Source organism: Falco biarmicus, chromosome 7, assembly GCF_023638135.1.
Source record: "Falco biarmicus isolate bFalBia1 chromosome 7, bFalBia1.pri, whole genome shotgun sequence".
Taxonomy (NCBI): domain Eukaryota; kingdom Metazoa; phylum Chordata; class Aves; order Falconiformes; family Falconidae; genus Falco; species Falco biarmicus.
Window position 1 is genome coordinate 13642578 of NC_079294.1, and position 12331 is coordinate 13654908.

The 12331-nt window shown below is 37.3% G+C and overlaps 1 protein-coding gene across 8 annotated transcripts in view; it reads left to right on the plus strand.

Moving 5' to 3' along the window:
- The window catches only part of HEATR5A (HEAT repeat containing 5A), a 66880-nt gene that overhangs the window by 43785 nt on the left and 10764 nt on the right, over positions 1 to 12331 (plus strand). For 7 of the 8 annotated variants that reach the window (XR_008822913.1, XM_056345319.1, XM_056345315.1 and 4 more), the window contains 9 exons: positions 1285 to 1311; positions 3208 to 3346; positions 4430 to 4609; positions 5478 to 5717; positions 6445 to 6626; positions 8332 to 8400; positions 8832 to 9011; positions 11042 to 11276; positions 11739 to 11987. Coding sequence is in view for 7 of the 8 variants with exons in the window: in XM_056345319.1 (XP_056201294.1) it covers positions 1285 to 1311; positions 3208 to 3346; positions 4430 to 4609; positions 5478 to 5717; positions 6445 to 6626; positions 8332 to 8400; positions 8832 to 9011; positions 11042 to 11276; positions 11739 to 11987 (1501 nt within the window). In the remaining variant the exon portion in view is untranslated. The remainder of the gene's footprint in view (positions 1 to 1284; positions 1312 to 3207; positions 3347 to 4429; positions 4610 to 5477; positions 5718 to 6444; positions 6627 to 8331; positions 8401 to 8831; positions 9012 to 11041; positions 11277 to 11738; positions 11988 to 12331) is intronic. The other variant, XM_056345321.1, reaches the window with a different exon arrangement.

The following is a 12331-nucleotide window of genomic DNA, read 5'->3' on the forward strand; positions in this document are numbered from 1 at the left end:
GTGAGAAGATCATTGCACAAACAGACTTCTGCATTTGTAAAAGTCACCATCCATCCGTGTAGTTTCCACCCACTAAATCACGATCTTGCTAGGGAAGCAGAATAAACTATTGAGTTGTACGTGAAATCTGCTTTTCACTCTGTTGTTGCCTTGCAAGGTCACCCTCAGCAAGTCATTCTCCATGAGTTTAAATTTCTGCAAGTGGAGAACAAGGTGTGACTGTTCTTTGCTGTGCATTTTGAAGTCCTAAGGGCGAGCAGAGTATAAAAACTGGGCACTAGATACTGCAGATATTCACCACTGCATTCTTTGTTTAAGGCAGAAAAACAGCAGAGGCAAAGAACAGGGTTAGATAAGTGACCTTTTCGCCTTCTGTTCATAGAAACATGAATTCTCACTCATAAAATCCTGAAAACAAATGTGCAAACCAACTCCCCTCTGTACCCTTTTTGCCCAAGGTTTCTTTGGCAAAAAAAAAAGAAAATTTCTGTCTTCAGACTTGCCTTTTTAAAATTCTAAAATAGACATTTTCTTTTCCTTTTCCTAATAAATGTAGCATTAGGCATGCCAGCACAATTTCTGTGAGCAGCTGCAAGCTGGCTTCACCTGTCATCCCACCCTCTAGAGCATGAGATGGTTCAGGTCCCCAAAGTGTTTAGACCGTTCAGTTTGTCACTATGCTACTGTCAACAAAACATGACTCGGGCAGTGGATACGCAGCTTCACTGGGTTGTTCCTTTGTTGCTGTGGTTTTTTTTTTTGTGTACATATGTCTGTCATTATCTAGCTTCTCTTCTTCAGCTTCTGAAAATATTCCTTGTTTGTCAATTTGATCTTTTTTTCACGGGGTTTTGCATCTAACAGCAATGCTTATCCTGTCAGTTAAATTCTTGGCATTAGCACTAAAGCTAACTTAGGTGAGCACAGACTTCTAAAAGCTTATCTCTGTAAGCCTATTATGTAGTGAATGCCAGTTTTCAGCTGCAAGACGATAAAGATACTATGAAACATGGTAAGTATACAATGTCAATAACTGCTGTGCTTTTGTCTTGGTACTCTTAAAGAACTAATTTTAGGTGCAGCTGGCTTGAAATTTAAGTCTGTTCAACATTAAATACAAGATAAACGAACTAAGCAAATTAGGGGTTTGGTAGGTCTGAGATAAGGTTCTGAATTTTAATATATGCTGAATTTACATGTAACGGTCTCCATGTGTGGTTAGTATCACTGTGCTATCTATATTTTGGTTTTGTCATGACTGGTTTGTCATTTGTTTTTGTGCAGGAAATCTTGTTGGATAATTCTGTGTTGGTAGGTCCCTGTGCCTTGTTAATGCTAAACCTTCGAAGTTTGCAGTGGTGTTTTTTATTTCATCTTTTATCTTTTCCTTTTAACCATCTTAATGTAATTTCTTTTAGCATGTCCAGTCACATTTGGTTGTCATCCTAACCAGACCCTTCCTAACTTTCTGCAGATGGCAAACATACTTTTCATTTATCTGCTAAGTGAGGCTTAATTTTGTTTGTAATGTGTTAAGCACAGAAAGGGAACTATTTGTTCATTTCAGTTTGTATGTGATGCTTGCATTTTGTGTCTGTTATTTAGTCCTGTCCCCTGATTAGAATGTGGGAGAATGAGAGAGAGGAAAAAATGTGCATCTTGCATTTTTCAGTAGCCTGAATTGGATCCTCTGCTTTTTCCCTGTTAAAAATGAGCACGGAATTTTTGCATGTCCAACTTGAAGTAGAATGTGTAGCCTGCTTGCATAAATGTTGCATTAAAAGCCTTACTTGGTTTTAAATTTTCAATTAAAGGTATCTTGCAGACATACGTATTGAGTCAGGTTTCTTTTCAAGGAATTACGTAGAGACTGTATCTTTGTGTATATTAAATACGTAATTCTGATATTGTAGGTTCATGTGCATGCATAGAAATGCGGAAGAGAAAGCTTAGTTTTGTTAACGTAACAAAGCTGAAATTCTGTATCACTTACTTTTTCTGTCCTTAAGTTGTTCTTTTTAACTGTATATTAACTAACATACATTAGTCATTTTGACTAACATATATTGACCGGTTGCTGGCAAATGAGGAGCATGACCTTACTGCAAGGTTTCCCTGCAGCAGACATTCAGCTCTTTCTATTCCAAGCATGGTGACAACTAAGGGTACACAATTGCTTAGTTGTAGAGAATAACCTTTTTGATCATAATCTTAGCCTAATTTAAAAGAAGCTGCATAAACATTGGTGTAGCCATGTTGCTTGGCCACACAGCTGGTTCATTCTATCTTTGGGATCCCTTTCAGAATTTTCTTAAAATTGAAAGCAAGCAAATAAAAATCAGAAAGCTTCACTAATAAAAAAATCTTGAGGCTGTGTCTTGGGTGTTTTAAGTGTTTTTCCTTGTTCCTGTAGTAATGAATCTGTTAATCATGTATTTTTCAGCATGAAACCCAAACACTGGCATGGTGGTGTTAAAATATGGTGATGCTATGAAGTTTTTTTTGCTAGCAACTTCTCAGGAGAGCTGACTTGTCTCAGTGTGATACGTTCACCAGTAACTCACCCTTCCTCTCACCTTCTCCAAAATGTATTTTAATGTAATCCGAGTATATAGTATTTTTTGTGATGAAATCGCAACAGTGTTCTCTTTGCCTTTTCTAATAAACTTCCTTTCATGCATGGAGTTCAAATTTACTGAAGCCTGATTGACTGTCCCATCCTTGGTTATTGTATTTGGCATTTCTGTAGTTACATCTGAGGATGATTTGAGAGATTCTTCTCTTACACTGAGATTTGAAGCCCATTATATATACCCTGTAGTCAAAGAATGGAGGTGATTGTTCATGGAGACCACAGTTCAGTAGTCCATGAAGTTAATAGGGTCTTGCTACTGATATTGGTAGGAGTTGGAACCAGCCCCAAACCAGTCTTACAAGTTACCTTTGGAGAAAAAAATGTTAAAAGTACTGATATGTTAAAATTGATTACAGGAGTCACAAAATCTTTCATCTGGGGTTATATATATATATATAAAGACCAAAAAAACCCAAATACCAAAAAAAAAGCTGAGCAAAAAAATCATCAATTACATGCTTAGCAACTTCACAGATTTGTCATAACTGCAGTTGTTCAGGAAATACCAGCCTTACTGAGGCATTGCTGTAAGGCTTGTTAGCCATCTTACTGTTTCTTCTTGCGTGTTTCAGGTGAATCTCTGCAGCTCGTACTTGCTGTTGAGACGTGCAGTGGTAGCTTGCTTACGTCAGCTTGTGCAAAGAGAAGCTGCTGAAGTATCAGAATATGCTGTTGCATTAGTTAAAGAAAGCAGAGAAGATTTTACTCCAGGTAATGTATTGAAGTTTCGAGATCAAAGAGATCGATACACTGATAGTGAATTTTAAACATACTCTGCTATGGTTATGAAAACTTTGCTATATTCTTGACACTCAAAAAGGTTTTCTGCTTCAGTTCTCTATGTAGTACCAAATTATGGAAGCATCCAAACTGTTTCTTAGTGATAAAATAAAGATACTACTGCTTTTCATATACTGTAGGTAGTAACGGCCACTAAATGAGAAAATGCAAGTGGAGTTCCAGAGAAACCTAAGCCTATCTAGCCGGTAGCTGTTGTAGTAACTGCTTTATAGCCCTGCATTTTACATGCATATTCATAGTTGTATTTTCTCGCATAAATCTCTTCTTAAACTAAAAATCTGTCATTGAGGAAAGGTGTACACAATCTATTGAATAGAGTTTCTGTTAACCTCTTTGGAGAACTAGTTAAGTAATGCTTAGCTGGGGTCCCTAGAATTTTTAACTTACTAAAGGTTTGGATTTTTTGCTAAAAGGCCTGAGTATGATTACTAGTTTATATTCTTGTGCCTTCCTGTGAGGTGATAGTTGTAATAAATGATTTCACTTTGGATTTCTTTTCAAGCTCATTTAGAAATTTTCAGAAAAGGTGGGCTATCACCATTCGTAAAACGGCTGGTTTTTATAATGGCTAATATTGGGCAAGTAAAAATTTTTCATTTAACAAATTATTTCCATGTGTTTGGTTTTGAGCTTTGTTGAGGAATAATTTTAACTTCCCTTTCAAGATAAAACAGAACTTTAGAACTACCTTATGAGCCAGTGTGAAGAATTGGATGTCCAAGTAATTTTTTTCAGGAGCTCAGATGCTGTGGAATTCAGAGTAGGATTTTTTTTTTTCTTTTTTTCCCCTGGCGTAACTTCCTGTTGTTTATTTTGTACTCAGGTGACTTAGATATGGTATTCAAGCTATTAATACTATTATTTCAGAAGTATTTCAGAGCTAAATGTTTGTTCACAAGATACTCCATGTGCAAACTTCAGTGGGGTTTCTGTGGTCATTCCTGCAGTTCTGTGCTGTACAGCGTTCAGCTCACGGACCTTTGTTCTTGGCAGATGTTAACATCAGAGAAATAGGCCTGGAGGGGGCATTGCTGGGCTTGTTGGACAAAGAATTGGATCAAAGATTGTGCCAGGATATCAAAGAGATTCTGACTCACATGCTTACTTCAATGGCAGTTGAAAAGCTCTCTTTTTGGTTGAAGCTTTGTAAAGATGTTCTTGCTGCCTCGGCTGGTAAGTCCTAATATGCTGTAGTTGAGAACATGATGACAATAAGGCCTGCAGCAGTACGGTGTGTCACTGCGGGAAAGTATTCTTGTTTCCTGAATGTTTGACATTTATGAACTGTATTGTTGTCCTTGTTATTGAAACATTGGACCCTTTTTAATTTAGTTCTTTCAGAAGGAATATGACTTTCTCCCTTCTGATTGCCTTTTCGCTGTTGAACAAGTTTTTGTAAACATTTTAGTATGTCTTGCCTGTTCATATTCTTGTTGATTTCTCATCCTAATGTTAACTTATTCCCATATCAGAAATGAAAATGCAGAACACATTTGAGCTTGTGGGTCCTGTGCAGTTATGTACAAGAAAAATATTCAGATCCTCTCTTCTATTAATAATCAGAATGATGCAGACCTCCTATATCATAATGAAAATCCTGATCAGAGAAAATTAATTACTGTGCTAAGTATTTGAGGGGGGGGGAAGGGGAAGAATTTCTTTTTCTGCCTGCAGCGCAGGAGGAAAACTTTATGGATTTAGATTTTTTGAGTTGGAAAGGTAACAGTTTCTAATGTGTCACACTTACTTGAAGAGTAGGGGTTTTTTTCTTCCACTGCAGTTCTTCATTTACTTTTGTGGTAATGATTTTGTCTTCCAGCAAGTAATATCAGCCAAATGCAGATAGTTTTGTTACATTTTATTTTCAGTTCTGGCATTTACTTTTAAGACACCAAGGTTGGAGGGATTCATAGCGAGTTGGAGGCTAGAGATGGACTTTGAAGAGATTTCCTTATGAGTTCTTCTGTAGTTTTCAGTTACACTAAGAAAGAATATTACATTTCTTCTCCCCCGCTTCTGCCCCCCCATGTCCTAAATACAGATTTCAATACAGTAGCTTCAGTAGATACCACTCAAGAAGAGGAAGCTGCCAAAGCAGACGATGCATCTGTATTAACATCTGACCTCGATGAAAGGTTCCATCCATTCAGTAACCCACGATGGTCTACCAGAGTTTTTGCTGCAGAGTGTGTTTGTAAAATTATAAGCCAGTGTGAAAATGCAGGCAGTGCACATTTTGACGTAACTTTGGCTCAGGAAAGAAAACAACGTGATTCAAGAGGTATGTGTTAAGCACTGAAAGAATTTCACAGAATGCTAAGTATGCTTAAAATAAATGTTAGCTGTTTGGATTGGAATGAAATTCATCACAACTTTGTTGTTTGTAATCATTGAAACCTTTCATTACTCTGATTAAAGCCTGTATTTATTAAGGTGAAGATAAATTTTTATTTGCCAAAATATTGGCATATCACTGCAGCATTTACACTCACTTTCCTGATTGTAGTGCCATGGCATATGCATAGGAAGCTATTGTTTCTGTATTAAGCACTGGCAATCAGAAGTGATAGTTGGCACCAGCTATCACATCACAGTTTGGTATCTGGGAGGATTGACTAAAAACTCCACTTTTTATGTTTCCACAATTTGCATAATTACCAGTAGAAAAACAGTGCCAACTTCCAGTACCTCTCTGTGTTTGTATGGAGGTGTTTTCCTCAAAACATTTTTTTTTAAAATCAGCATTATACATAAAGATAATTGTGCTTTATTCTAAGTACTTCCTTTTTTTTACGTTCAAATGGAAGGGAGTCCAGATCAGCTAACAAAAGATGTCCCAGTAAGATTGTTGTATGTGTAAGCTGCCTTAAGTGAATTCTGTATATGTGGTAAGGAAAAATGTAAAATACGCGTTTTGAAAATGTTGGGAGCAGTCTTATAAAATATATTATGTTTAAATCTAAATTTAATAAAACTATTTTATTTTTTAATTTCTGTTTTCTCTTCAGATGACTTTTTGGTATTGCATTTAGCAGACTTGATCCGTATGGCTTTTATGGCTGCCACAGATCACAGTGATCAGCTTCGTCTTTCTGGGCTTCAAACATTGCAAATTGTTGTTCGAAAGTTTGCAGCTGTTCCAGAACCAGAGTTTCCAGGTCATGTAATTCTGGAGCAATATCAAGCCAATGTAAGCACCATTGCTGATAACAGAAATGTTTAGAGTTACAGCTAATCACTGAAAGAGATTTGTTTTTTGCAGTGCCTAGTGATAGAGTTTTCTTTCAATTAGTTTGTTACTGAAACTATTACTAATTTCTTTGGATTTGCTTTCTAAGGAAGTTATCTTTTCAATTGGCATGTAATGTTTTAGCCCCAGATTTTTTTCATTTTTTGAACAGTTTTTCCTCTTTCCTATTCAAATACAGCAAAACCAAACCAGAACATTGGGGGTTTTTTTAAAGCATTGGTTTCAAAGTGTGGAAGTATTGCAAGAAATATTAGGGACAGCTGTGATTTAAAACTCTGCTTACAAGGAAGTAGCCTTTGTGTACCAGAGATCACGCTAGGAGATCTTGGTCAATAACTAAGCTAGAGGAGGTAAAAGCATGGCTTGTGCTCACAAGGTTTATTTAATTTAAGTCTTGGTTGAAACTTAGAGAAACAATGTTCTGAACATTTTGCATTCCAGACTGCACTTGTGTTAAATATGACAGGCAGCTGTGTTAAGCCTCATCTGGCTCCCATTCTTTGATTTCTAGCAGGCATTGAATAAGTCAGATCACTTTCTGTCATAGAAATCAAGAGACCCTGACCTTGGAGACATACTAACCCACTTTGATCTTGCTTTTGCCATTAGAATTCTATTCTACTGGCACTTCTTTGTAGGAAAGGACATCTAGACTGGAACTACTAAGGAGAAAAAAAAATAGACCATCTGTCCTTTCTGTCCAAAACCATCAAGCAGGTCGCAAGTAGAGCTAATAGTTCTTTTAACCTTTCCTGCTCTTAAAGTGTTTCTGGTAATACTATGCATAGATCTTATCAGCTGTTGCAAAGAAGTTGAAGAGATGTGAAGCAGTTAAATATCTAGTCTTTTTCTTGTCCATTTTTTTTTCCATAACAATAACCAGAAATAGATGGATAGAAATTTTTCCAGACTTAAGTAATGGTTTCCTGAAACCCTGTTCAGAAGTTCCTTTAATGAAGTCTGAGCTTTAGGGGGTCTTTACTTGTCATTAAAACAACCTCATTTTCACTTATTTGTAGTACTTGTACTACACTTTGTACTTTCATCCCAAAAAGCATCAAACTTAAGTCTGGGTTTTTTTGATACCAGCTAAAGCAGCAAGGGAAATTTTCATTAGCCTTTAGTGAAATAGCTTTCAACAGTGTAAGTAGGTAAAATCTCTGCAACCTGCTAAGTGTATGTTTGTGTGTTCTTTATTAGGTGAATGGGGTTTGTTCTCTCCCCTTCTTTCACTTTGCAAAGTTGACCAACTTCAGCTGTTTGTTTCTGAGTAAACAGATGGCATTCGTTAGGTGTCACACAAGTCTTCCATGGCTTGGAACATTGTTTTTTCTTTTGAGGGCTACTCATCAAGTCAAGAGTTCAGGAAAGAAGAGGTTTCTTTTTCAGTTTTTGACTGTGCAAAGAATAGGATCAACTTTGAAGACCCCTCTCAAAGAGAACCACATCTTCAGTGTAAGCAAAACAGAACAATAGAAGTGTGACTGCAGCTGTCTCCCTGCTCTTTAACCTCACTGAAACAGTCTGTGGAAAAATGAAAGGATACTGCTTTATAAAGGAAAACAGCAACAAGGCCTGCTGATGAAAAATAACCATTTAGTTAATTGTATTAATATGTGTTAAATACTGTTTAACTTCTCTTTAGGTTGGAGCAGCGCTTAGGCCTGCCTTTGCTCCCGAAACTCCTCCTGATGTCACAGCAAAAGCATGTCAGGCAAGTGTTAAAAGTCAGAAGTCTTAGGTAACAGACACTCTGAAATTTTCTTTTTGCTTGATAGGCCACACAAGAAAAAAGAAACGAATCATCTAGCCTCAGATCCTCAGTGCACACAAAATAATGTCATCCATGTTACTTCTGTACTGTAACAACTGAAGATTTTATGTACTTCAAAATCTTTTAGGAAACTTTGTTTAGGAAACTTTGTAGCAGTTGATACTTCGGCTGTTACTTATGACATCCCTCTAATATTTTTGGCTTTTATTACTTATGTACAACTTTAATGTCAGTTGACATTGATTATTATCTGAGAGTAACCGTATGTCAGTAGAAATTAAATCTGGTTTCCGTAATTTTACAGGTGGAAGAAAAGTGTATCCAGTGGTGTTTGGCTCTTGTTTCTTACTGTTTCTTTTTTACAACACTAGGTCTGCAGTGCCTGGATAGCAAGTGGTGTAGTGAGTGATCTTAATGATCTTCGAAGGGTTCACCAGTTGCTTGTATCCTCTCTGATCAAAGTGCAGGCTGGTAAAGAAGCACAAAGTCAACAATATAATGAAAGCACCTCAACTATGGAGATCCTGGCTGTGCTTAAGGCTTGGGCAGAGGTTAGTGTAACAGTTAGTTTATGTAATTATAGTCTTGATAGCTGGTAGGTGGGTTAGAACCTTTCAGACAGAATGATTTCAAGAATTTCTTACATGCTTTGTTAAATAGAAGTTGCTGGTCCTTTGCTTTACTTCGCTGCCTCTAAACAGTACATGAAACTTTGTAAACTTGACAAAAGCACTGCTACTTAAACTTTGTATTTCACTATACGTTAAGAAATGTCTAGTACTTAAATACAATTTTTTTTAATATGTTCAGTATTTCAGTATTCATTTTAAATTGCCATGGTATAAATGGCTGTGGTGATGGTCCACTGAATGTGTCATTTTAAATAGGTGTAATTTTTCTTATTGTCTATCTGCATTTCATTTCTTACAGGTAGTTCTTTTAAGTTAACAATGTCAGTTCAGTGCTGCATTGCCTAACTGTCTTAAAGTCAACGCACATGAATGCCTGTTTTAATACATGTAGCTAAAAGATTAGATATTAAAAAGTCAAAAATTTGAACAATGTACATAATCTCTAGAAGATGTGCCTTAAAAAGCACTGATATTGACCTTGGATGCTGATGGTCGATAACCAGCTAAATATGAGCATGTTGTGTAGTTAATATGATATTTCTGTGTATATCCAGGGAGCTCTTTTGAAGGAGAAAGCAGGCAACAGATTTTATTTGAACATTTTTAGAAAAACATACCAACCTCTGGTGTCTGTACTTGAGAAAGGATATTGGCAAAATAGGAAAGCCGTTGCAGAAAAGCTACCAAGTCAGAATAAAAATCTCAAAAACATGCTTACACTGAGAGATTTAGGTAGATTAGTCTCTTTATTCAGGAAAAGATAAGGTGCTGTGATCGGTTTAAAATTATGGTGTGGAGAAAAGGTTTTTAGTGGCATATGGTAACAACTTATCACTGGCCAGAAGCTGAGACAAAATTCAGACGAGGTATGAGGCTCAGCTATAAGAAGTGAAGATCTGTAGGTTGTTCCAGTCTATAATTAAGAGCAGTCTTCAAAGCAAATTCTATATAACTTCCTACTGGACCTCAAATGTGAGAAACTATGACAAAGTAAACTGGGAATAAGTTCTTGTGACCTGTAATTTACAAATATTTCACTTAAGCCCTAAATGGTTCCTTCATAGTTAAGATCTTACTTATTTCTTCTTTCCAGAATTCGAAGGAATTCTTCCATCCTGTTGCAGGGAGGAGTGAGAGAGGGACTTGGTGGGTGCTTAGTTGCTGGCCTGGGTCAACCCAGTACAACTAGCAAACTCAAAAAAGATAACAGGAATCATAATTGCAGGAGACATACTCACAAAAGCTCACTTTAGATTAGTTGAACTGGGCTCCTATGTCTCCTTTATGGTTGAGGAGAAGAGCTTCCTCCAGGGACGCTTTGGAGAGACAAAAGAGGGCTGCTGGTCTGCAACATTCTCAAGCCTTCTTTTTTCGATAACTAGAGAAGCAGCTGGGGAAATTAACCTTGTCCTGTTGAAGCTACCCTATTGATGGTAACACCCAAAGTTTGCAAATGGTGCAAAACTGTACTTTGTCCTTTACTGCCCACAGGGCAATACATAATTTTGAGAAGTTGGTTGCAAGTGCAATATGTCATTTCAGTTAAAAGAAGATTTAGGAATGATTTGACTATGGTTTCAGGATCATGATTATAGGTATATTATTTGATAAGTTCTTCAGTCTTGTAGCTATAACTGCAACAGTGTTTGATGGTTGGAAGCTGAAGCTGCACAAGTAATATATTAATTTTTAAGAGCAGGGAAGTTAACTGTAGCGATGTTTAGGAATTTTAGTAGGTTTCCCTTTATTGGGACTCATGTATCAAGATTAGCTGGGGGGCTGGATTCAGAAGGTTTAGAAAATAAGTGCTTGTTCACCCATGCCTGCTGGGCTTAACAAAGGAATAGATTTTATGAAACCTCATGCCCACTCAACAGGCAGTCATGCTAATCATCACAGTAGTTTTCCAAGTATTAATATTTGTAAACTCTCTCCAAATATATGAACAGGTTTACATAGTTGCTGTTGAAAAGCAGAAAAATCCAAGTGATGCACACAGTCACTGTTTAAAAGTCGCAAACTCTGCAGAAGAAAGCTACAGAGATGTAACATCTTCAGCTGGTGGACTTCTGGACCTGGTACAGGCAGATCTTGGAACACTGAGCAAGCTCTGGCTTGCTGCACTTCAGGATTTTGCGCTCTTAACTTTACCTTCAGAGTATGCATCGCAGCTACCTACTGAAGGTAAGAAGGCAAATCAATGTATTTTCATAAGTTACTTGTAAGTGCACATCACTATGTCCTGGCTGACTTGTATTAAGATCACAGTAAAGTTGAATTGTATAGAGAAGACGCACAATTGCGTACTGTTGCAGCACAAACAAACTAGTAGGCTGCAACAAGGCTTTACCATCAGCCAGATTCTACTGTCTGTGCTGTTTCTCTTTCCTCCAGAGGTCAGACCACACTGTCCCTCCTTCATCTGACCCCTCCCACAATCCTCAGGGCTATTTAACCACTTAGTGGGAATGAGCTACAGCTGCACATCGTCCATGTCAATCAACTCACTGCCGCTGAGGCAAGGCCACAGGTGCACATCATCAATGCCAACCAACCCACTGCCTTCATTCCTCTACAGTGTACCTATCTAAAGATAAAGACTGAAAATAAATGATATCCTTAAAACTGTAACTTCTCTTCTTGTAGGTGGTACTTTCTATACAGCAGAGACTATTGAAAATGCCAGACCTCATTACTACAACTCCTGGGCACTGATACTTTATGCTACAGCATTGTGGCTTACTAGCACAGGTTTCATCGTTGTTGATCCAGACGAAGGACTTACTAATCTTTCTAGACCTGTCACCCCAACTACAATGTGTCAAGATTCTTCTACCAGGCCCTTGGTGAAATCTCCTGAGGATGTGAATACTGACAGATTTCATCTTCTCTTGGGTTAGTGAGTGCGTAATCTGTCTAGATGCTGTAACCCAGAATGTCATTTTTAACAGAATATTATTCACATTTAACTGCACTGCTGAGTTTTGCATCTCTTGATAAAATATACAGTCAGAAGAATTTTAAGTCCTAGTGAGAATATTGTAGAGCATTTTCCCAATGTGGCAGAAAAAACACTCAGTGTGAGCTTAACAAGCCCTAAACAAGTGCTTAGTGCTCTTCTCATAAACATGCATGTGTAAGGGTAGATTTTATCACAGTTGTAGCACTACAGTGTACGGTTTAGCGTCACTGAAGCACAGTTTTACATCACAGAGTAGTGTGTAGGTTGGAAGGGATTT